The sequence below is a fragment of the Rhinolophus sinicus genome, chromosome 10, assembly GCF_057876585.1.
Source record: "Rhinolophus sinicus isolate RSI-liver-muscle chromosome 10, RSI-T2T, whole genome shotgun sequence".
NCBI classification, from domain to species: domain Eukaryota; kingdom Metazoa; phylum Chordata; class Mammalia; order Chiroptera; family Rhinolophidae; genus Rhinolophus; species Rhinolophus sinicus.
Genome location: NC_142510.1, coordinates 5,632,314 through 5,657,256, shown reverse-complemented (window position 1 = coordinate 5,657,256; position 24,943 = coordinate 5,632,314). Strand labels below are relative to the sequence as shown.

The 24,943-nt window shown below is 43.1% G+C and overlaps 2 protein-coding genes across 4 annotated transcripts in view; one reads left to right on the top strand and one right to left on the bottom strand.

Moving 5' to 3' along the window:
• Positions 1-15,514, bottom strand: part of LOC109433859 (group 10 secretory phospholipase A2-like) — a 32,093-nt gene extending 16,579 nt beyond the window's left edge. For 2 of the 3 annotated variants that reach the window (XR_012493047.2, XM_019710391.3), the window contains exons 1-4: positions 15,257-15,507; positions 14,487-14,638; positions 4,225-4,378; positions 2,487-2,596 (exon numbers count right to left, since the gene is read on the bottom strand). Coding sequence is in view for 2 of the 3 variants with exons in the window: in XM_019710391.3 (XP_019565950.2) it covers positions 2,487-2,596; positions 4,225-4,378; positions 14,487-14,505 (283 nt within the window). In the remaining variant the exon portion in view is untranslated. Of the gene's footprint in view, positions 1-2,486; positions 2,597-4,224; positions 4,379-14,486; positions 14,639-15,256 lie in introns of all 3 variants that reach the window. The other variant, XM_019710392.3, reaches the window with a different exon arrangement.
• Positions 15,515-15,611: 97 nt separating this feature from the next.
• Positions 15,612-21,215, top strand: LOC109433866 (uncharacterized). The gene is made up of 2 exons (XM_019710398.3): positions 15,612-17,200; positions 21,079-21,215. Exon 1 carries the CDS (start codon positions 15,742-15,744, stop codon positions 17,149-17,151), a length of 1,410 nt encoding a protein of 469 aa, XP_019565957.3. The 5' UTR covers positions 15,612-15,741; the 3' UTR covers positions 17,152-17,200; positions 21,079-21,215.
• Positions 21,216-24,943: the final 3,728 nt, after the last annotated feature.

The window sequence follows — 24,943 nt, the reverse complement described above, 5'->3', positions numbered from 1 at the left end:
CCAAGGCCACAGAGCTGGGAAGGGGTGGACGAGAACTCCAGCCCTGAATCCTTTGACCCAATGCCTTTGCTTCCCTTGTTCGCATCCTCCTCCCTGAGTAAGAAAGATTCTTTCAAAAGCAAGACTTGGTCGCACTGCTCCATAGACTCAGGAACCCAAGAGTATCATGTTATTAAAGAATAATAAAAACTTAAAAGGAAAAATAGCTCCCAAGGGTTAATTTTAAAATAAAGGCCTGCCAGTAAATATTATTATAGGCTTAAAATTTTTTTAAATATATTTAAGTCAGGCCCATAAATGGAAAATGGGCCACACCTGTAATTAAATAAACAACTATGTTCAGAATATCTCCAAACAGAATAAGAGAATATTTTTAGCCAAAAATGCATAATAGATATTTTGGTTCTCTTAGTTTGGTTCAGGGAGGGCAGTTCTGTAAACAGGCACAGACTCCACCAGCAGACACACCAATAAATATTTTACAAACACCATTTTTACAGTTAGGGGCAAGTGGAACATGCAGGTTGAAGGAAGAAGGGAAAGACCTTTAACCGATTTCCAGTTCAAGGCCATCTGACCTCCTCTCCATCCACACCAGAGGGGGCAATTTGGGGACAGGGAATGTGCCCAGTAGTATTAGGCAAGTCATTTCTTTCCCTGGGTTTCAGTTTCCCCAACTCTAAACGAGACGGCTGGACAAGATGATGTCTGGGGTACTTTCTGCCTTAAACATTGATATTTCTGTATTAATTCGGCTTTGCTCTTATGACAGCTCTGAAGTCATCCTAAGGAGATATGACTGTGAATCTGTGCATATCTAAGAACACCTTTCTAGTAACCCTTATGATTGCCTCCTTCCCTCCAGAATAGACAAAGTTACTGGGGTTTTAGTGGAAAGTCATACCAGAACCTCAACTGGGGTTAGAGAGAGGTTCAGATCAGGATGAGGGAGGGAGGAGAAGAGGTGGGAAAGAGTAATAATCTCTGTCCAATCTATCACGTTATAAGCCTTTTTTTTTTCTTTTTTTAATTTTTGAAACACCCATCTTTGAGGTAAAGAAACTGAGGACCAGAGAGGTCATCCATCTAGGGCCAAGTGAGTTTCAACAAGGGTACCAAAACTATTTAGTGGGGAAAGAGGAGTCTCTACAACAAATGGTACTAGAACAACTGGATATCCAGATGCAAAGGCATGAAGTTGGATGCCTACCACACACCATATACAAAAATTAACTCAAAGTGGATCAATGATCTAAATATAAGAATTCAAATGATGAAACTATTAGAAGGAAACGGGGGTAAATCTTCATGACCTTGGATCTAGCACTGGATTCTTAAGCTAGGACATCAAAGATATGATCAACAAAAGACAAAATAGATAAATTGGGCTTTATCAAAACTAAAACTTTTGTGCATCAAAAACATTATCAAGAAAATTAAAAGATAAGCTACAGAACGGGAGAAAATATTTGTAAATCATGTATGTGATAATGGTGCAGTGCCCAGAATATATAAAGAACTCCTACAACTCAACAACGAAAAGACAAACAACCCAATTAAAAATGAGCAAAAGACTTGAATAGATATTTCTCCAAAGATATAAAAATGGCCAACAAGCACATGAAAAGATGCTCAATGTCATCATGGAAAATGAGATATCCTGATCACTCTCACTAATAAATACCATCCACCAGAAGGCAATCTGTCCATCTATCATCCATCTACCTTTTTATTTCATTTTGATGTGTGTCAAAGAAATCTGATCAGTGTACTTTACCCTTAAACACATCAGGCTGTGTATTCCTTTTCTTTTTAACTTGTAATTCACAAGTAATTCATAAAGACATTCTCTTTGCAAAAAATGGACACATGACAGAAAACATGAAATCACCATCTAGCATTGCTCTCCCTACCTGATCCTGTCCGTAGAGATGACCACAGCCATCCTCAGTTTGGAGTGTATTTCTACATAGCTTTTTCTGAGCTTTGCATACGTCTACATGTAGCCATGGAAAACAGCAGTACAATTGGCAAGGTTTTCCTCTCTTCCTCTTCCCCTCCCTTTCCCCCTCCCCCTTCTTTTTCTTCTTTTTGTTTTTTAACACAAATGGTGCGTTATTGGACGTTGCTTTTTCACTCAACGTCCTTCTATGTCAGCATATGGTTCTACCTTATCCTTTCTCCAGCCTGCAACCTTTCACAGTGAGGATACATCATGGTTTTATGCACCCAGGCCCCGTCTGATGGACATTTAACTTGTTTTTATCTGGTGTCATTTCTATCTTTTTCAGTTCTTGCCTGAACAACAAAGAAATGGGTTTCTTTGTTTATTTTTTTTAAGTGCTCACTATTAAAGATCTCTTACATTAGCTAAATCCAAAGGGTGGTCTATGGAGAGTTAGAAGAAATGGTAAGTTAGTACAACCAGGATGCCCAGAGACCCTCGGGGAGACTGGTGAAGGTGTCAGGAGTTGCTGGGCACTCACCACATATGATGCTCTGATTGACGCACTTCCAGGAGTAGGGCTCCACCTTGGTCTTGCAGCCAGCCTCCTCATTGGCACGCTGGTAGCAGCAGTCGTGATGATGACAGCACCTATGGATGGCAGACAAGCAGACCCGCAGGTGGGTGACGGCAGGGCTATTCTCCTGGCCCACTCTCCATGCCAGGACTAGGGGTGAGTGAGGACCCACCGGGGCACAGCACCTTCTGGTCCAAACTTTGTATGACAATCCCTACCTGGGAAATCATGCTGCTGACTCGTGGGTGCTGCACTGCCTCCAGCCCCTGGCCACGTTCGAGCCTGGCCCCTGCCTGCCTCACTCTCAAGAGTATCTGAGCACAAGCAACCCCCACCTCCTCTCTGTTGCTGGAGTGAGCCTGTCTCTTGCCTTTGCCCACGTCCTGCCCTCTGCCAGGGACCACTTCATACCCACTCTTCCTCCTTTAATTCTCAGCACACCCCCAGGATGTCATCGGACCGCTACCTCCCCAGGCTGTAAGGGTCTCCTTGTTATACTCTCTCAGAACACCGGGTGCCTTCCCTTCAGGGCAGGTGTATAATGAGACCCCCATTAACAAGATTAATTACCATCTGTCCTCCTCACTGACCAGAGGTCTGTGAGGATGGGACCATTTCTGTCCTGTTCCCCACAGTGTCACCACCATCTAGCCCAGGGCCTGCCACATAACAGGCCCTCAATTATACCTGCCCATCATTCGTTCATTCACTGCTCTTATCTCCATCCAGCCATCAGCCCCACTCTGTGTTGAGCCCACAGCTGGATCTGGCAGGGAAAGGTCAGCCAGATTCCGCTCTGCCCGCAAGGAGTTCCCAGTCTGGTGGGGGAGGCAGACAAGCCACCAGACACCACATGCATGGTGAGATGTGCTAGGATGTGGGGTAAGGACAGGGGATTCTGGATGCCAGAGGAGGTGCTGTGCCCAGCCAGGATTCAAGGAAGGCTTCCTAGAGGGATGATGCCTGAGCTGATCTAGAAAGATATACAGGAACAGACAACCAGACGGTGGGAGGCCATGGCTAGCAACAGGAACCTAGAAGGCACAAGGCCGAGTAAAGACCTGTTAGTGACCATCACATCCTCCAAGCTAGGGGACAGACAATCAAATTCTGCCCCCCGCCACCTAGTAGCTGTATGGAAATAGAGGTGACTGGCTGTGCCTCTCGGGCCCCTCATCTGTAAAGCAGGGACAGCCATCATGCCTGTCTCCAAGGAAGGCCACGAGGGCAAATGAGAGGAAGACGTTGAAGGATCTAAGTTCACAGCCTTGCACAGAACAGGCACTTCTCACACAGCAGCAGAGTGCAGTGAAGAGGGGCCTGAATCCAGCCAGACTGCCTGGGTTCAAATTCCAGCCCCTGTCCCTTACTCTCTATGTGGCCCTAGTGAAGTTATTTAATCTTTCTGTGTCTCAGTTTCCTCATCTCTGAAATGCAACAGTCATGAAGACTCCAAGGGGTTCTCAGAACAGTTCTTTTGAATAATAAGTCTGATCAACTTTATGTTACTCTTTTCAGCCAAAATAATCATCCCATGGCCAGGTTCCGGGGGTGGGGGGCAGCTGGCACCCAAGTTTGGCCTCACCGGACATGTTACCAGAGGCCTTCTGCCTGCAAGGTAATACCATGTGCTATTTCCTCATCGGCCTTAACTACCCCAGGGGGTGGGAGACCTTCTAGCCTGGCCCAAGCATGCACTCACCGGTCAATGGCATCCAGAGGTTGGCCATGGCCACCCAGGCCACAATAGCAGCCATAGCTAACATAAGCCAGGGGATTGCGGGGCCCAACACAGTCTATGGTCTCTGCCAGTTCTATGAGCCCACGCCGGTGCACAACATGTGACTTCAAGGAGGCTGGGGGAAAACAGAGATTAGAGGCTGAACATCAGGTCTGCCCTGTCCCCAGGGAAGGTCACTGGCCTGGAAAGGGCCTGGATGACTGCCTAGGTTTAAATCCTGCTCCTCCTACTTCCTAGCTGTGTGCCCTTGGACATCTACTTAAGCTCTCTGTGCCTTGGTTTCCTTGTCTGTAAAATAGGGGGATCAGGGAACCTCACTCCATAGAACGAAAGGGGATATCATGCATGTTAAGCACCGGGCATGTAACAAGCTCTAACTATTATGACCAACATCCTCCAGGCTGCCATGAAACAGAAAACAAGACAAAGCCACAGCATCTGGAAGATCACACCACTGGGTCTTTGCACAGACTGGTCCCTTTTCCTGGAATGCCCTGATTCCCAGTTCCTTGCCCTTGTCACTATCAGACGTAGTCAGATTGCAAGTTGTGTTATCAAATGTCTATCCAGTTGCCTGTGATGAGTTCTAGACATCAGAGATGAGATAAACAGGGTCCCTGCCTCCAAGGAGGGCCCCGCTACGGGGGCTTCCCTGTCCCTGCTTCTCCTCCCACCCCAACTGCCACCCCCTTCAAGACTCTGGCTCAGGGCATTTTACATCTCCTCTTATTGTCACTGCCCAGGCACAGCTTCCTCCCACACAGGGAGGCCCTGTGGCCCAGCCCAGCCACCACTCTGACACATCACAGTAGGTGCAACTGGAACCCCTGCATTTCACAGGTAAGAAAGAGGAGGCCTGGGCAGGAAGGATGACCCTCCCCAGTCATAGGGCCAACAAGAACCAGCCTGACTGGGGGACTCCAGCCCAGGTTTCTGACTCCCAATCCAGTGTTCTTTCCTCCTCTTTTAATAGCAGCTGGGAAGGAGGCCTGCCAGGGGCATCAAGGAAGGGGGGCCACTGCTAGGGGCCAGGGGCCTCCAAACCCACTGTGACCTGGGCATCAGAGAATCCTGGTGAGAGCAATGAGTCTACTCTCTGGCGTTTGGTCAAAAAAACAGCAGTCAGAGGCACAGTAGGAGATGCAATCACTTGAACCTCACCCTGCACCAGGCACTGTGCTCCCCAATTTACAGGCATCGCCTGCTGTCAATGGTTTATGCACTGCATTTGGTCATCACATCTCTTTCGTGTCTTTTCATCTAGAACAAGTTTTTGTCACACTGACTTTTCTGAAGACTCCAGGGCAAAATTAAACCCAATTTTGTTTTTTCTCAGTGGAAAAAGCAGCACGTACATGTGGGGGAAGAGATGAGTTAAATAGAAAGGAAAAGTCAACACAAGTTTACAGTTAAAAGCTTCGCTTTCCCTTCTGGGTGACCAGTCCTCGCTCTCAGTCCCAGGACTTGCCGAGTGCTGCTCCCAGCCCCTGCCTGAAAGCCCGTGGCCCCCACCACCCTGCAGATACCGCTCAGGGCCTCACTGCAGTCCGAGGCCCTGCAGGCGCCAGCGGCCCCTCCCTTCTCTCCAGTGTTCTTGCCCAGGGCACCGCACAGGGAGTCTGCTCATCAGTCCCTGCTCCTCCTGTTAAACTTCCCATCACACACAGCCTCTGCTGCAAAGGCCCTCGCCCGATCCTCACTCGGCTCACCTGGCACCTCCTAGAATCTGCTTTACCCCCAGTTGCCCACAGCGGCCCTTGTCACATCGTGCTGCTGTCTGCTTATGGGAAGTGACTCTCCAGCCTGCGAGTTCTCTGAAAGCAGATCTCTGCTGTAGGCAGCTGTCGATCGATCCCCTGGCACACAGTGGGCTTCCAGAAAAGGTCCCACCAAGCTCCAGTCTAAGCACACCTGACAGTCTTAACCCTGTACCCCACAGCTGTCCCCGGAGGTCCCTCACCCTGACCTAACCACGCTCTGGCATCTCAGGGTCCTGGGCACTGCCCTATGGAGAACCCAAGCATGGGGCAGACGCCCAGCACTGGGTTTGGAACCAAGGAAAACACTCCCTCCAGGCCAGCTTAGGTGGGGCAGGTCACTCTTGGGTCTGTTTGCTCTGTCTGCCCACTGCAGCCTCTGCTGGGAGTGCCAAGGCTGCCCAGACTTCCTATCTTCCTATGGGCCTGAGGGTGTGTGTGCGTGTGTGTGTTTCTCCTGGGGGTATCTTTGCCTGTGTCTGCGTGTGAGCCTGTCCGTGACCCCTACACCTAAGTGCTCAAGTGAGGCTGGGAGTGTGAATGTGTATGGTGTGGTACTTGTGTATTTCTGTGTGTGTGAGAGTGTGTGTGTGTGTGTGTGCGCGCGCGCGCACATCCCAGAAATGTGCAGTCACTGAGGAGTGAGGGGACCTCTCCAAGGGTGAAGACCAGCGGTGGGTGACCCCAGGTAGGACTGAGCCCCTTCTTCCCCTGCTCCTCCCAACCTCTAGTGTCCCCTGTACTCCTACCTCAGACCCCAGGGGCAGGCGGAGTGAACAGTCAGTTCACAGGACCCCAGGCCAGGTGGGGAGGGAGGATCTGGTCACTGAGAGGAGGGGTGGCTGGGGAGGACACTGAGCCCCTGCAGAAGGGCTGGACTAGTTTGGGGTCCCTGGAAGAAGTGAATGAGTAGGAGCTCTCGGGGAAGACTGGGAACAGGGCTAGGGAAACCTGGTGAAGAATGAATGCATGCGTGAGTGAGAGAAAGGAGGGGGCTGTAGGCTCCTGGGACCGGGGGAGGGCTAGTGAGCTGGAGTCCTTGCAGAGGGGTGGGGAGCAGGGCTCCTGGGTCCCTAGAGAGAGCTGGAGGAGTCCCAGAAACTCCTGGGACCTCCGAGGGGCCCATTCCTCACTCACCTGCGCTGGGCAGGAGTCCGAATACCAGTAGCAGCAGCAGCGGCAGCATTACTGGAGGGCACAGGGGCAGTGCACCCATCTGAGGGTAGCAGGTGTGGGACAAACCGGCCGGCCAGAGTAGTCACCAAGCCGGGCCGAGCCCCCTCCCACATACCCCGCCCGGCCCCGCCCCCACCTTCCCGCAGGGCCCTGGCGGAGATTCGCATGGGCGGGCCCCTGGGGCAGCAGAAGCAGCCCCTCCCGCACCTCTGCATTTTGGTCATCCAATGGGCGCGCAGGGCCAAGAGAGAATCTGGCCCAGGATGTCTCAGATTAAGGTTTGAGGAGAATTACGCAGGAGGCGTTTGGCACCGAGTACAAGTGCAAAAAGGGTGCTCTGTTGATATTATTATTACCTGTAGCCCCCTTCTAGGGCTCACCAAAAGGAGAAAACTTGGGGAAGGGGGAGGGACTGAAATGATTTTAAACTCTTTATATGTAGCAAATGTGGCGCTCCTGATACCCCTGGAAATCAGCTCTCTGCACAGCCCCTCACTACCACTATAATTGTGAAATTGAAGGGGTCAGAGATTTGCCCAAGATCACACAGTGAGTTCTGGTAAAAGACAGCTGGGATGGAGGGGGTGGAGCAAGCCTCACACCCCACACCCTTCCGGCCCCAGGCTTTGCCTCTGGACAAGGGTAATAAGGCTTTCTCTAAGGGAGGTGAGGCAGGGAAGATCTACACAGTAGGTACTCAGTATTGAAAGGAGATGACAATTGTGACACACAGCTTTTCCCTTTGTCCCTACCCAATTAGTCATCGATTCCGTTGATTTCATATCATAACTACTTCTGAGAGTGCACCCCTAGACACCCTCCCATGACCATGACCAAGCTTCAGTAAAAATGGCAACTAAGGTGTCATTTCCTACCCGATACATAGTGTGTTCAAGGCACCAGGCCCATGATCTTATCTCACCTCAGGCCCCTGATGTCTCCATTTCACAGAAAGAAACTGAGGCTCAGGGAAACTAAGAACCAAGAGTCAGGGGAGCCCAGATTCAAATGAATTTCTACGTGGTGCCAAAAGTCTGCCTCGTTCTGTGAAAACCTAAGGCATCAGGCCATCCATCTGCCACTCTGAGTCACTGTCTCCCCACTGGACTGAGCTCCTCAAAGCAAGGCCTGGGTGTCTCCTCTTGAACCCCCAGCATGGGCCTGCCTGTCACCTTACAGGTATTCAATTAAGGCTTGTCCACACGGATTATGGGTTTCAGACTCTCCAAAACATGGGGTAAAAACACCATTTTCTTTCTTCTGAGGGTCTCCCATGGGAACGGAGGATAAATCATCCCACAGAAATCTATGGAGAAAGACGTCGGCTTTCAAGGAATTTCCCAATCAATATGCACAGTGGAAAACTCATTGTCATTGATAAGTCCATTATAACTAAGAAGTCAAGAAATTTGTTCTCAATATTAGAACTTTTGTACCAAAAACTGTACCACTTTAACTGGTTGCCTCAATCACCTGCAAAGTTCATTTATATATAATTTGTTTCCAGTTATGTTAGAGAACTCAGGCATTAATTCCATCACCAAATATACTAATGTCTTACAATATCTCCTCAATTAATGCATTAAAAATAATGTAAATTAAAAGTCATGTCCAAAAGTGCCTCAGCTGAATGTGCTGAGAGACGAGGGGATACGACAGAATATGAATGGAGGCAGAAATTGGTTCACTTCCTAAGGGTGAGTTATGCTGCCAATTAACTGTGCCATACTGTTGGTCTCATTCTAACCCACCTTCAGGCTTCATCCTGGTCTATTGACAAAAGGTTGCTACAAACGTTTGGTGAGTAAAATAATTTCTTCTTCTCTGTCACAGAAGTGGGTACTCCTCTATGACTAGAAGGTAAAATAACTTAACATATACCAGGGAGCATGGGAATTTGAGTTCTTTCTCCAGCTCCTAAGACCACAAATAGCAGAATGGTGAATCCCAACACACACCAGCACATCCTTTAACCCAGCAATCCATTCACACATAAACTCAATCCTTAACAAAGAGCAAAAACAACCTAGAAGCAACCTAAATATCCAACAAGAAAAACGTAGTTAAATTATGAGATTTTTATATGACAGAATACGCATTCGTTCTAATATGGAGTATTTTTGAAGACTATTTAATAATACTTCAAAAAGTAGAAACTTACAGTATAATCCTACCTTTATAATGACAGACCATACAACTGAAAGAGAGCCATACGTGAGCATATCTACATGTACATCCTCACTACACATATCTATGGAGGGAACAGAGGGAGAGGGAAGAAGAAAGATGGGGGGAGAAAAATGAATGAAATGTATCAGAATGTAATACTGGTTATCTTCTGGTGGTGGAATTACATGTTTTTTTTATTTTATTTTTGTATATTATTTTTCCAAATTTCTATTAAAACCTAAACTTTTGTGATTCAGAGAAACAAAAATCAAAACAAAACTGGACTTACAAACTTTAACTTAATAAAGCTGGTCTATTGAAAAAAGTTATCTTGATATTATTCTAAAAATACAGGCAGAGACACAGGCATAAAGATAAAGATATTCATCAGTTTTTGGTTTATCATTTGTGTTTTTTTAAAAACTTTGCATTCCTGTGGTTACCAGGAGCTGCAGGGAGGGAGGAGGGGGTGTTGTTGTTTAATAAGTATATGGTAAATACATGTGCATTTACGTTTTGACCCAGCAATACAATTCTAATGATCTATCACAAAAGTATGCTGATAAAAATATGAAATGGCATATGCTCAAGGCTATTTATTTTAACACTTAAAACAGTAAAGTAATGGAAACAACACAAGTGCCTATCAACAGGAGAACGGTACAGCCTCACAATTTTAATAAATGTTTATCAAGAACAGTAGTTTTAATGAGGAAGAACTCTGCATATAGCTATGAGTGCTCTCCAGTATATATTGTCAAGTAAAAGAAAACAAGATGTAAAAGAGTATATTTTATAGTAGGCCCTGTTCGTTTTTAATAAGGGGGAAGGATATAAATGCATATACGTATGACTTTTTCTATATATAAAAGTAACAATGGAAAGGTAAACCAAAAATTAATAAAAATAGTTACCTAGATTACCTATAGGAATAGAAGAACAGATTGAAGAGAGGGTAGGAGATAGACTTCTCTTAAAGTATTTTATTAGTTTTGACCAAATTTGTGTAAAAGTTTTACACAATTTAGAAATAAAATAAAAAGGACAATATCCCTAAAAATAAAAAAACTAAAACAAATGACTCCATCTACACAATAGTTGGTATATAACCACAAAGAGAGGAATTATTTCAAGAAACTTAAAAATATACTATTATGACTGTACATCATAAAGACAAAACACCTATACCAAGTAATTCTAAACTGTGTTCAGCAAGCTTATTATTAGTGATAACGGTCTATAATTATTAATGTGAACACAGTGAACAAGAAATAGAGGAAATTTCCTCATGTTAACAAAGAATACCTACCAAAAATCTACAACTAACATTATACTTAATGGTGAGAAACTAGAAGCTTTCCTGCTAAGATCAGGAATATGGCAAGGATGTCCCCCCTCGCCACTCTTTACCAACATCACGCTGGAAGTCCTAGCTAATTGCTACACACTGAATTCTTGTTTTCTCCCAAAATTCAGATGTTGAAACCTAATCCCCAAGGTGATGGAATTTGGAGGTGGGGCCTTTGGGAGGTGATTAGGTCATGAGGTTGGAGCCCTCTTGAATGTGATTAGTGCCCTTATAAAAGAGCTCCCTCAACCCCTTCCTCCATGTGAGCTTCCTCAACCTTCTTTCCTCCTAGAAAGAAGATGGCCATCTATGAACTGGAGAGTGAACCTCACCAGATACCAAGTCTGCTGCCACCTTGATCTTAGACTTCCCAGTCTCTAGAACTGTGAGAAATAAATTTTTGTTGTTTGTAAGCCACCCAGTCTATGGTAATTTGTTATTGCACCCCAAAAGGACTAAGACACTAATGCAATATGACAAGAAGAGGAAATAACAGGTACACTGATTGGGAAGGAAGAAATGAAACTGTCTTTTATAAATGACATGACTGTCAATGTAGAAATTCCTGGAACTAACAAGCGATTATAGCAAGGTTGAAGGACACAAAGTTAATATACAAAAGTCCATCGCTTTCCTGTCTACCAGTGCTGAACAAGTAGAATTTGAAATTAAAAATTCAATACCATTTATGTTAGCACTCCCAAAATGAAATACGTAGGTATAAATCTTACAAACTATGTACATCATCTGCATGAGGAAAAACAATGAACAAATCCAGGAAGTACTAAATAAATGGAGAGATATTCCATGTTTACGAATAGGAAGACTCAATATTATCAAGATGTCAGTACGTAAAACAAAAGAGACCAATGGTTCCCAACTAAAAGGCATTATCAATTAAATCTATTATTATCCAAAATTTAAACAGCGCTATGATGGACAGTTAACAAGTAGTTGCTCATATTTCCTCTGGTTAATAAACTCCTTCTTGGCCAATAAATGAATAATTATATTATTGACATAAGGGGGAAAAACCAATATGAAGTGTGAAAATAGTTTCCTCTAAAAAAGTATGTTGTTATAATTATAATTATCTAATAAAGACCTTACCTCATACAAAAGAGCTGATGTGCCATTGCTTTTGAACAACCCACTACTGGTTGTGCTGTTCGGTTTGAAAGACTTTGATCTGTATTCATGTAAAAACTACTTTTTACTATCAAGTAAGTAAAGCAAGCATTTCTTGCGTAAAAATAACGTACTCAAAAACATCATGTGGCTAAAAAAAATTGAAAAACACAGGTATAATTTCTTTTAAATTTTGTCCTCTCTAGCCCAGTGGCTTTTATTGTCTGAAGTTTTATAGTGTGTTCTTTAAATCACAGGCTTGAAACCTTTGTGAAGTTGGGGACCAACCTCTGTCTTGTTAATCATTGTATTCCCTGTGAAGGATCCTGAAACAGATGTTAAAATAGCTATTAAAGACCAAAAATTAAACAGTATGTTCTTTGACTCCTCGTTCAATTCTGTCATCAGATGTGAGAAGAAAATTCAGGTTACCTTGCGTGATATAGGCAAAGCTTTTTAAGGTTTAAAGGTTAAATAATACCATATCAAAAGTTTTATGAAGAGCTGCCTAAGGTTTAACACTATGTGAAATGATTATTATGAGAAATAGGCATACTTAAAAATATTAGATTATAGGGCCGGCTGGTTCGACTCCCACAGGGATGGTGGGCTCTGCCCCCTGCAGCTAATAAAGGCAACTGGACCTGGAGCTGAGCTGCACCCTCCACAACTAAGACTAAAAGGACAACAACTTGACTTGGAAAAAGTCCTGGAAATACACACTGTTCCCCAATAAAGTCCTGTTACCCTTCCCCAATAAACTCTTTAAAAAAAAAAAAGAAAATATTAGATTATAGACATTCTCATTTCACCTTTGAAATGGAAATATAAAAAACAAATTACACTGTCATCAGATTTTAATTAGTGAAAAATTGTTTTCAATGAATACATCTGATTTATAACAAGCAACCGCTGACTTAGCTCTCAAATATTCTGACAATCTAGGCCTGAAATTTCATCTTCAATTATTTTTAAGCAGCATGCAACATCAACAATTCAATAGTTTAAAAATCACCATCGTAAAAAAAAAATCACCATCATGTTCTGATCTTTTAAAACAGATTCATGAATGTTGCTTAGTATAATCTTATCTAAATTTGGAAACGGACTTCATGGTTTTTTTCTTCTTTTTTACAATACCAGTCACAATGTTGGGGTCTTGTGAAGGATGTTTCAGTAAGTTTAAAGAAAAATTAAAATTGTAAAACATGGCAATTCTGTCTATTGAAAACAACATACACTAAGAAGTATGTTTTAAAAATATTATTGATATTTGCCTCCATTAAGACCAGGAATATAAAATTGTAATAAATTCTGGTTTTGGTATACATATCATATTTTACACATTTTTTTTTTTAAGGAGGACACAGCTCAGTGGCCCATGCAAGGATCGAACTGGCAACCTTGGTGTTATTAGCACCATGCTCTAACCAAATGAACTAATAGGCCACCCCGATATACATATTTTAAATTTAAAATATTGTGAGTATTAATACATCTACTTTTCAATTTTTCAAAAATTTTTTAATTACTGTAACATTTTTGGAAAATTAACTATTAACGAATTAGTAAGAGTATGCGTCTACTGATATGCATTTTCTTTCACCTCTGGATCCAATATGACTTGACTGGGCACTGGCTGTATCCCCTACTTACTCTCCTGGAAAGTCCCAAAACTTTGTATATTTATTTCCTAACTGAATGTGTTTCCCTTTCTCTAAATTTGTAGCAGGATTTCTCCCCAGAAACAATCCTAAGTCTGTAAGAAAAAAAACTTTAGCATGCTAAGATTTAGAGCCATCAAATCTCTCAATAGATGAATACTTTTGGTAAAATATTATATAAGAAAGGAAAGAATAAAACTCATAGGAACAGTCCAGAAAAATGAAAAGTTCGGTGTTTGCTAAGTGAGAAACGTCTCCAGAGGTTTAGTAGAGCAGTCAGGGCTACAAGAAGAAAGCTTTTAACTCACTATTGATAGGGCACCAAGCTGGTCCCCAAATCAAGAGGCACTTCTTTCAGAAGGCATATCCTGATACCACAAAGGTAACACAAAGATTTCATGCTACCTTATATGAATATAGACCAATTAATGCTTACTCATTGTGTTCTTTCCCTCTTTTTATATTGACATAATGAGGTCTTTTGATGGCAGGATTCTTTTATTTCCCCCAACAAAATAAAGGAACGTATCAGTACTTCTCAACAGAAATTTTCTAATAAAGTACCCCTAATGTCAAAAGAAAGCAAGCCCCTATCCTGGAGATATGGCTCAAAGCCGTGTCTTCTATTATATTAAACGTAAATGGAGTTTCTATTCTACTCCATAATATCCCTATACTTACTATTGTGCTATATTAAAACATAGTAAAAAAATAAATAAATATATAATAAAAATAAATATTTCACATGAAAATTTCTCAAGTTTCTTACCACTAGAAACCGAGGTTCCTCTAAGATGTATCACGTTTATACATATACACTGAAACTTCGTGTAGACCATGGCACATTAATATTCCTGAATAACCCACAAGGAAATACATTTATATCTTGGGTATTTGGCACAAAACTTCCACTTTTTCATTTTAGACGGTATCCCACAATCTATGTTTGTTTTTGTAATATTAATGTTTTAAAGTACTTACTATCAAGGACAATTGACATTGTAGGATGATGGACCACGTTTTATCTTGCGACATCGGGTACCCCTTAGCATACTTCAGGGGTATTCAGGTTCAGAAGTCTTACTGATTGGCTCAAGTTCATGAACCATTGCTTCCTAAGGTTGTAGAAACACCTATAAAAAGAAGTAAGGAGCTTTGTAATGAATGCATTCGTACTGGGTGTTTGGGAGTATAGAAGAACTCTCTATACTGTCATTACAACTTTCCTATAAGTCTAAGTCTATTCTAAAATTTAAAAAGGCTATTTTTAAAAATTCCACCTTCAGTAAATGAGGAACCCAGGGCCAGCACTTCATTATGACTTTTCATTAATACTGTCACCAGAATAACTGGTCTTAAACTTAATTTTCCCGCCCTAGCCCTTGTCACAAGTTTAGAAATGAGCTCATATTAAAGCTATTGTAGTGCTTTTCCATCTTTGACACAGTTTTTCCATCTTTGACACAGTTTTCCTTCTTACTCTGCTGGAAATAGTGGGAAATCATTTAAATAGTCCCAAGGGACTGGGCAAACAGGTCAGCAAAAATGGTAATAAAAGGGAAGAACTTGGAAAGGACAGGTAAACCCTCAGAGAATTAGCCTCTAGATGGGCTATTAAGTAGCCGAAGTATGTAATGGTCCAGTGGCTACTGGGCAAATAGATAAAACTGGAATTCAGATTTTTAACAACAGACCCTAATTTAGCCACTTCTTCACCCCCACAAAGGAAACTCCTCATAAAGTGGCAGCACCTCCTGAGGGCAAGCTGTACTCCCGGCTGACAGGGCGAAGTTACTAGAAGCGGGTCCTTGCCCTTTGCTCTCCTTCAGTATCTCGCAGTCGTGGTGGAAGGCTCGGGCATATGGGCAGAGGACCGGGCAGGGGCACAGACCAAAACCCCGAGAGTTAAACTCTCCACACGCAGCACCTGAGGATCGCAAACGGCGCGCACGCAGCGAACACGCGAGAGATGCACGGAGAGGAAATACTGCGCATGCGGAGGAGGCGGCCACACGAGCGACGGGACGTACCGCGCATGCGCCGTTCTCCTGGGCGGTGCCTTTTTTCCTCAGGGCAGGTGATAGGCGGCCTCGCTTTCTAGCCCTCTGGCCCCGCCCCCTACGCGGCTCACCCGCCAGGCGCGTTGCCATGGGGACCCAGCGGCCTCGGCTGTCCGTCTGCTGCGCCGCCCCGCGGGTCGCCTCTGCCTACCTGGCTCCTGCGACAGTGGGAGGGCATGGAGCTTTCGAGAACCTCAGTCGACGACACCAGCAAGCCGACGGGCCTGGGCCGTTGCCGGCATTTCTTTTGGCTGGCCGTCGTGTTCGACACTGTGGGCGCCATAGTGATGTTCACTGGGGTCTTCGCTGACCTGCTCTTCTGCGACCTGCTGCTCTACCTGGGTGCCGTCATCATTTTCCTCAGCCTCCTCTGGTGGGTCGTCTGGTACACCGGCAACATCGAACTGACTCCTGAAGAAGCCTTTAAAAGGTCCTTCCACGTGCCCTTCGCCCCCATGGTGGACCCTGCAAGCCAGACCGTCAGCCACCGCTTTTCTTTAAGGTTCTGCAACGTTCCCAGACCCTTTTGGTGGATCCGGCCAGGGTGGTGCCGCAGGAGGCTCCTCCAAAGGAACGTGTCTCTGAGTATGACCGTCTCGGGCCAGGTAGAAAAACAGCCAGCAACGGAGGACCAGGGTAACGACGGAATGACAAGTGTCAAGAAGAGTAGCGATGCTGAAGACCTGGGCAGAGAGGATCTGGGTCCCAGACCAGAAGCTGTCCAAAGTTCAGAAGGAGTTTGTGCCCCAGACCCTGATTCTGGTCCACGGTGCTGCGAGGCTCGTCTGCTGAGGTTTGTCGAACCAACATCGACCCATCTGCTGCCACCTGAGTCCACTTCACCTCCTCTGGACCAGGCTCTGCCTCCAGTTAACCTCACCTCTGTGGTCCCCTCGGCCCCTACCAGTCAACCTCTAGCTAGTCTGACTTCCAGGAACCTTCCTGTAGTTTCCTCGGCCTCCAAGAGCCAACCTCCAGCCACTCTTGCCTCTACAAGCCTGCTTGCTGTCCCCATGTCCTCTGCCAGTCAGCCTCTGGACACCCTGGCCTCTAAGAGCCAGGCTACAGCCATGGTGGTCTCACAGAGCCACTCCCTGTCTGTGGATGCACAGAGTCACCTCCAGGTCCACGTAGCCTTAGAAAGCAATCTCCAGAATGTTTCTCCGGCCTCTCAAACTCAGTCTCAACCTGTTCAGGGTTCCCAAGCCCAGATTTTGGCCAAGTCCCCCGCTCTGATCCACCTTTTGTCGACCCCATCTTTTCAGACCCAGTCTGTGCGCCTGAGGGTCGCCTCGGCTGCCCAGGACTTTCAGGTCCTGTGTGACACTCAACAGGCGCCCCAGAGCAGTGCTTTAGTCCAAGAGATTGCTCTCAGCCAGGCTTCACCTGCCCAGGAGATTCTTAAGAAGCCAGTTGCTCAGGCTTTCGAGACTGTGCCACCAACGGGCCAGGAGCTAAGTCAGGAAGTCCCTGGCACCATGTCCCCACTGCCTGAGTCCCCAAGTCCAGCTACTGAGGTCCAGCAGTCAGTGTCCCCTGAGAGTGCATCTACCCCCACCTTGGAGAAGAGCAGTCACCCTCTCTAGTACAGAACCACACCCCAGCCATCCAAGTGGTCGCTCAGACCTCTGCCAAGTAAGTGCCTTGGGAGGAATCTTCACCTACAGTATTCCTAGATCGTTTCCAGGTCTGTGTTCTGGTTTTCTCCTCAACCCCTTCTGTTCAAAAAAATTAAGTTAATGGTGGTAGGGTGGCCTTCTCTTTCTGTGATTAGATCTTTGGAACTTAGGTAGGTTTCTGAAACCTAGTGCCCTGAGTTGTAAGGTTTTACCCACTCTACCAGATACTAGTGTGATCAGTTTCTTTTATTTAGATCTATTCTGGAAAGGGTGGTAATTACTTTTCTTCTGAGAGCTCTAAGGTGTGGGAGCGAGGGGAACTGCAATGGTTCTGAAACAAAATGGTTTTAGATGGTACTCGTAGCATTAAATAGCAATGAGCCCTTCAGTGGGAAAGTTATTCCCTTTTCAATTCTTTGAAAATCTTTGTGATTATATCAAGGAGAATAGTTTTGCGGGTTAGTGATCTCTAAAATGTCTAACATTTTGGTAGGCAACAAGAGAACCCAGCTAGGATTTAATACCATTTGTGTTTACAGAGTCATTTCAATGCATAATATCTATTTATGCCAAGTAATACTGGTTTTTCTATTTACAATAGTGATGGTTGCTTTTTGAAATATATTAAAGTAAAATAAAAACACAAAACGCTGTATGAGTCAACTTAAAGGCAAAAGTTAGTTGTGTAGATGAAACTTGAACAGATTCTGAAGTTTAGAAAATGTTTGATTATTTGTACTACATCACAGCAGCTTTCTACTAATTCGCAAGACCCTTGGTGCTAACCTGTTCGATAAACTTTGTGGTTAAGGCCGTTGAGAATGAATTCCACTTAACTCTCCAACCCCCTGACAATTAGAAAAGTAGAAAAGACCATGTGAATGTCAAAATGGGTGACCCTGCTTCTCTGCACATTAAGTGCTGTCATACTAGTATACATCGCTGAGTATCACTTTCCTGGTCTTTCTCTCTAATCCTGTTCCATTCAATTATCTGCTCTTTAGGAGGGAGGTGGGAAGAGTACGGGACATAGCAATACTTTGGAGATTATGCTATCTATGCTCCTTGTTGCTTAACTGTACCAACATATTATCCAAGAAGGTATTCATCCTTATTTCATATTGGTTGGTTCCATTTCCAGCATGTGATACAACTGAATCTTAAGTGGAAGTCAAACTCTTCATTTTCTTACAAATTTCTCCAATTCTCCTTTAAGAAAATGTATAGACACGCTCTCTGTAGCTGTGTACACGTATATCTATTCCAAAGATAATCGGTAGGGGCAAGCATTTTGGCTCTTTTGGTTTTGTACAATTTAGACACTTGGGTTCTAAAATGAAATACATTCAGTGATTTGTTTCTTTCTATTGAAAAAAGAGCAAAACACTAACAAACTAATCGTTTCAGAAGGAAAGCATTTAGTATCACTGAAAAAGATTATTAATTTTTCCCATTAATTTTGTTCTTTCAGGTAATTTATATAATGGAAATAACTTTCCATTTAATTCTTGAAGGAGACTTGAGCACCTACTGCGTGCCAAGAATAATGATAAACACATATAAAGATGAAAGGATGCAGACCTTGCCATCAGAAAGCTTATGGACTTTGTTCTCTAACTCAAAGTGGTGGCTCTAGTGAAGAGAACATTTTACACAAGGAAGAAGAAGCAGTGGGCTGGTGTCTACCTAATAATTCTTAATGGAAGAATTATTTTTTGACAGGGAGAGCCATGCGATGCCCTTTAAATAATTAATTCCTTGACCAGATATTTATTGAATTTCTAGCAGGTGCTAGGCATTACGTTAGGCCTGATAAATTGGGGATTGATTCAGAGCTAAAGGAGATGAGCCTGCTTTCCAAGCACTCTCTGTTTATCAAGGGAGACCGACATACCAGGAATAACTAACACAGTGTGATATAACAGAAGTCTAGTCGAAGTGCCTTCAGAATACATGTGTGGGATGGGTGAGGGGCTTTTGAGTTGGATCCTAAAATAGGTGTTCATGGGTTGAAGAAGATGGGAAGATCATTCCATGTGAAGGAAAAAGCATCAACAGAAAGGCCCAGGCATAACACAGGTGTAACAGTCCATGGCTCGTTGGGGACACATTTGGGAAAGGATAGTCTGATGCTATAAGCAAGGGTGCTTAGGATATAGAAGTTGGAGGGAAGGGAGGGAGAGAGAGCAGGAGGGGAGAGAGAGAGAGAAAGGCCTTTGAATACCTGCTTTTTAAGCAGGGTGTTTTGTGTTCTTAATTCTACCTGTGGGCTCTGTTATAAAGTAATGGCAGCAGGCCGATAGAAATAATTGCTAAGGTCTCTCCCAGTTCTCAGCGGAAAACATCTCTTAGATGTTAGCAACAGTTCCTAACTGAAGTGTAGGCTCCATGGGTATTCATCTTGGAAAGCGCTTTCTTGTGTTTATTTACTTGTACATAACATTATTTTTTTTTGATACAAAGATGACATCAGATAGAATAAACACCAAATGTTATAACACATTTCTGCATATGTACTTCTCTAACGTAGGGGGTTGATAAATTTTCTAGTGAGGCCCAGATAGTAAATATTGTAGGCTCGGGGGGCCTAAAAGCAAAATAAGGATATTATGTGGCTGCTTATATCACGAGAGAGAAGACTCCTGCTTCCCTTGTTTGCCAGGGGTGGGCTGTGCAGTTGATTTGACCCCAGTTGCAGCAGCTGAAGTCATATACCTAACCAAGAGCCACTGGCCCAAGGGACAGGGAGAGGGGCCTGGCTGGTCAGGCCTGCAGCCAACACAGTGTATTTCACTCTGCACCAGGGGCACTCAGCTCTGAGGGCACCATTGCCTTAGAGAACCTGGCCATCTCCTCTTGGTCCACTGGCCTGAGGAGGGGCGATTTGCCAAGTCTCTGACTCCTAGAATGAGATTCTGCTGTTTGGTGCGTGGCATTTGCCAACAGTGGAGTCTACAGTGAATAGGTGGTGATGACGCTCAGGCCCTGAGCAGTCCGCTGGCCAGACAGGCAGGCACTGGGTGCTCTGGGGGGAGCAGGGGTGGAAACTGATGCCCCGGCGTGGACTCGGAGGCTCAGACCAATAGCCCACGGTAACAGGAACACACAGAGTGGGAGGGTGCCACTGGCATCTAATGGGTAGAGGCCAGAGGTGCTGCGAAACACCCTACAGTGGACAGGCCAGCCCCTCACACACAGTTTCTCCAGCCCAAAGCACGATTAATGTGAGGTGGAGAAACCTTGATTTAGAATAACAAAAAATTGCTCTATAGCTCATGAGGTATTTAAAGAAAAAAATCTTATTTTGATCCTCAGATGAATCATTGCCTCTTGTATAGTAATGGTGTCTTCTCTACTCAACCTTGCAAATCTTACTCGTGCTTGTTTTATTTATGTTTGTCTTCCCATTTTGTATCATGCTTGAATAAATATGCATACAAGGCATTTATTAACAATAATAGCTGACCTTTATTGGGTGTTTATAATACACTACACCCTGTACTGAGTAATTTCCCGGTATTTCATCCCTCACAACAATCAGAGGTAGGCATCGTTATTATCTTTACTTCAAGGAAGCTAGATTTAATATTGAGAGGTTGGTAGATTTGATATTGAGAAGTTAATTTTCTCAATGTCACACAAGTGGAAGAGGTAGAATTGATGTATAACTGATGTGTAATTTGGTGTATAGTATAAGCTTTCCTTCCAAGTTAAAGTTATTAATGAGCCTTTTTCTTAAGCCTGTTATCACTTGAGCTGTAATACTCTAGATTAGTCAATGGGTTACTTCTCTATTTAAAGCCTTACTTTCAGAGAGGATGAAAATTGACAGCTCTTTAATTTTTTTGTTACGTTCTATGTCACCTCAAATAAAAATTGCTTTTTTCTTTCCAGAACTCACCAATGTTTCTACACATTTAAGTGCCAACTTTATAAAAGCACAAATAGTTACATTAATCTCATTTTGGAAACCTCCATCTGGAATCATGACCAACTCAGACCAGCAGACTTACTAGACGGCCTCTGCCAAGTATATGAGTTTCAGTGTTGGGGAGAGTTTTCTAGCTTTAGATCATAAAGTTATTTATTGCCAGAATTTTAAGCCATAATAAACTATGCCACTCCAGATGAACTTTCTTTTAAAATAAGTTGTTTTTTGTAGATAGACTTCTCTTGTGAAAGCCTTGCAATATTCCAAATGGAAAATGTTTCATGTACTCTGGGTGAAGTTGTTAAGTAAGTACAATTCCTATGGAAATGCAACTCCTTGCATTTAAGGATACTTCATTACCTCATTAGCTGTCAGAAGGATTGACACAATCAATGCATGATAGCAAGCTACAATTTATATTTACATGGTTGTGGATTTAAGTAACGTCTTAGTTTCCCCGTTTCCCTGGAATTTAAAATCTGCTGATTTAGTTGAATATTTTCATGCTAATAAAATAAAATTCATTTGGGACTGCCCTCATTTTATGATCTTTCTTTGTATCCATGGATTGTTTATTTAAGAATGCTCTAAATTCAGGGGTAGTTTCCTTTTGAAGTTCCCAATTACAGACAAAAGTACCTTTTTTTAGGTAGTACCATACTTTGGATCGAAACTTGCAAAACTTTTAGGAGTTTTTATGTGTCTTTCCCTTTTCTGTCCTATGTGCCAGTATTTCTATATTTATAATTTTAGAAAATTAACTAAAGCTGGAAGACTTTGCATTACAGGTGCTTGGAGAAAGAATAATTGGAAGGACTTTATGTTACATGACATAAGTCAGTCACAAGAGGACACATACTTACTGTACGATTCCACTTATGTGAGATTTCCAGAGAATCAAATTCATAGAGGCAGAAATTAGAATGATGCTTGCTAGAGTCTGGGGAGAGTGGAGAAAGAGGTGCTGTTTAATGGGTGTAGTTTCAGATGAAAAGAGTTCTGGAGCTTGGTTACCCAACAGTGTGAATGTACATAATACTACTGAATCGTACCCTTAAAAGTGGTTAAGATCCTAAATTTTATGTGTATTTTGCCACAATTTTTAAAAAATAATAATTAGATTAAACCAGCAATGTATAAGTCATATGACACTTAAACATTTCTTTTTAAGTAATAAATATATGTAACCGTTGCGCTTCTTTCTATATGTAAAATGCAGTAGATTGCTGCATCGTTTTGTCCTGCTTTGCAAAAGGACTAATTTGACTGTAAAGAGGGAGAAGGAATGAGTATTAGTATTACTAAAGGGTCCTCAAACAGTCGTTCATTTATTTCAGGAACCCCATTTTGGCTGTTTTCTCAATGGATCCTTTTCACCTCAGCCACCACCACCCTCCGCTAAGCAACTGTCACCTCAACACTAGGCTGTTAACTGAAATCCTAAGAGATAACCCCTTCTCTACTCTTGCTATGGGGTCTTACACATACTTTTCTCTCTGCCTTCAAAGCACTGTCCCCCTCTCATAGCCTCCTGACCCCTTCACCCTTAGGTTTCTACTCAATTGTCACTTTCTCAAGGGAACCTCCCTGAGCTCCCTAAAGGGATAAATTCTGCCCGTTACAGAACCACATAGCACCATGTGATCTCCTTGAAAGGACTTAATTTGTTAAATTTACATTTAATCAATATCTGTTCTTTCATTAGATAGTAAGCTGCATGAAGGCGAGGACCTTTACTATTATTATTTGCTGACCCAGTGCCTAGCACAGGGCCTGGGACGTAGGTGTTCAATAGATATTTGTTGACTAGATGAACGTAGATGTTAACTACTATTAGAATGAAAGTCTGTAGGTAAAGATAAAGCTGAGATTAGGTGGTGCCTACCAGACCAATTAGACAGATAAAACTGATTTCTAAGTTAGATACATTTGCCTTCTGAGGAACTGTGGGGAAGAATTAAGGTACTTTTCTCTGTAGCATCCTCCTGGTAAAAATCTGAAAAACATTCCAAATAAGCATTAAACAGCATGAGGATCTTGTATATTGCCACCATTGTTTTCCAACAAAATAGTGATTTTTTTTCTATGTTCCCCCCCAAAATATTAAAGATAAAAATGGAAATGTTATGGCTGTTTACCATATAATTTTATATATTATGTTTTATTTTTTTGTTCTCTAATTGTTGCAAATATGTTTTGTGTCTTCAGTTGGACTGAAAATTTACTAAGGCTATGCTTTATACCAGTGGTTCTTAATTTTGGCAATATTGCTGCTCAGGGGACATTGGTAATGTCTGGAGACATTTTTGGTTGTCACAGTGGGGAGAGGGGTTATGCTACTGTCACCTGGTGGGTAGAGGCCAGAGATACTGCTAAACATTATCCAATGCACGGGACAACCTGCTCCCCTCACAAAGCATTATCCGGCCCAAAATATCAGTCGTACCAAGGTTGAGAAGCTCTCTTTTATAGTTCTCTGTAATACTGGGATAAGGAAGGCACTAAATTAATGGCCTTTAGAGAGGATACACACACACACACACACACACACACACACACACACGTATATGTATATATGTGTGTGTGTATATATACACACACACATATGTAGGATATATACACACACACGTATGTATGTATACACAGACACATCTTCACTGTTGAGATCTTTGATTAATGCATAAAGTTTTTATAATAATTGGCTCCTAAAACAATCATTGACTCTTTGGAAAGAAGAAAGGAACAAATGGGATATCCACTATTTTTTATTTAGCAATTGTTGATCTGGATCCTCCCTACATTCAACTTTTTGAAAAACATTGGTTGAGCATTTATAGTGATCCTCTCATCCACAGCAAAAATTCATTAGCAGCCATTTGGTCCAATGACCTCACTTCTCTAGGTGAGAAGGGCACCTGCCCCAAACTTAGCCAGTGAGAAATTATTTTCTGGTGCCTTAAGCTATCCTCGTGTCCTTAGAACAGATTTTCCTTTTTCTGCTTAAGCTAGCTTGAGATAGTTTCTGTTACTTTCAAGCCAAGAAGCTTTAACCAACAGAACTACTCTAGGGATGATTGTAAAATTCATCTCTAGGGGGAAGACTGCCCTTTTGAAAAAAACAGTTTAATGGGTCTTCTGGGTATATGAAAGTAAAGCAGAAATTCATTCTGGAATGAAGAAGCTCAGGACAGTCACGAACAACTGTAATGCACAGTGAGGCAAAAGGATGACAGCATGGTGAGCCAGGTGGCACTTTGCTTTATTGTTTTTGTTTTCAGAGGGGGCTCTGTATTTTCATTGATTTGACCTTGTGACAGAAAGAGTTGGGACTCTGGGAAAGGCAAGAGTGGGTAAAGGAGGTTTTTATCCTGTCAAGCTGAGTTTGCCCATAAAACTGGGTAACTGAGTAGAGGATCCCCAATGAAAGGACCTGACCAAAGAATTCCAACAGTGAATTATGCTATTTAGTTTTAAGATTTTTCTTGGAAGCTTAAGCTTCCATTCAAAAAATTTTGAAACGTGGCAACCTAGTCTTAGCCATGCTTTGGTAAAATAAAGAAGGACCTGTGTTCAAGCTTATGGAGAACATAATGCAGGGGATGTATATTGGCACAGCTTTGGAAAGCTCTTTGTTTCTTATATACCCTCCAAGCCTACAGTTCTACCCTAAAAATACTCTGGCACACATGGTTCAGGAGATTGTACAAGAGTATTCCTAGCAATGTACATAATGGGAGAGGAAAGAAAGAAAACAATTGAAATGTTGGTGATAGGAAAATGGTTATATAAATCATGGTGTAGTCATATAATGAATGGAATGTCATATAG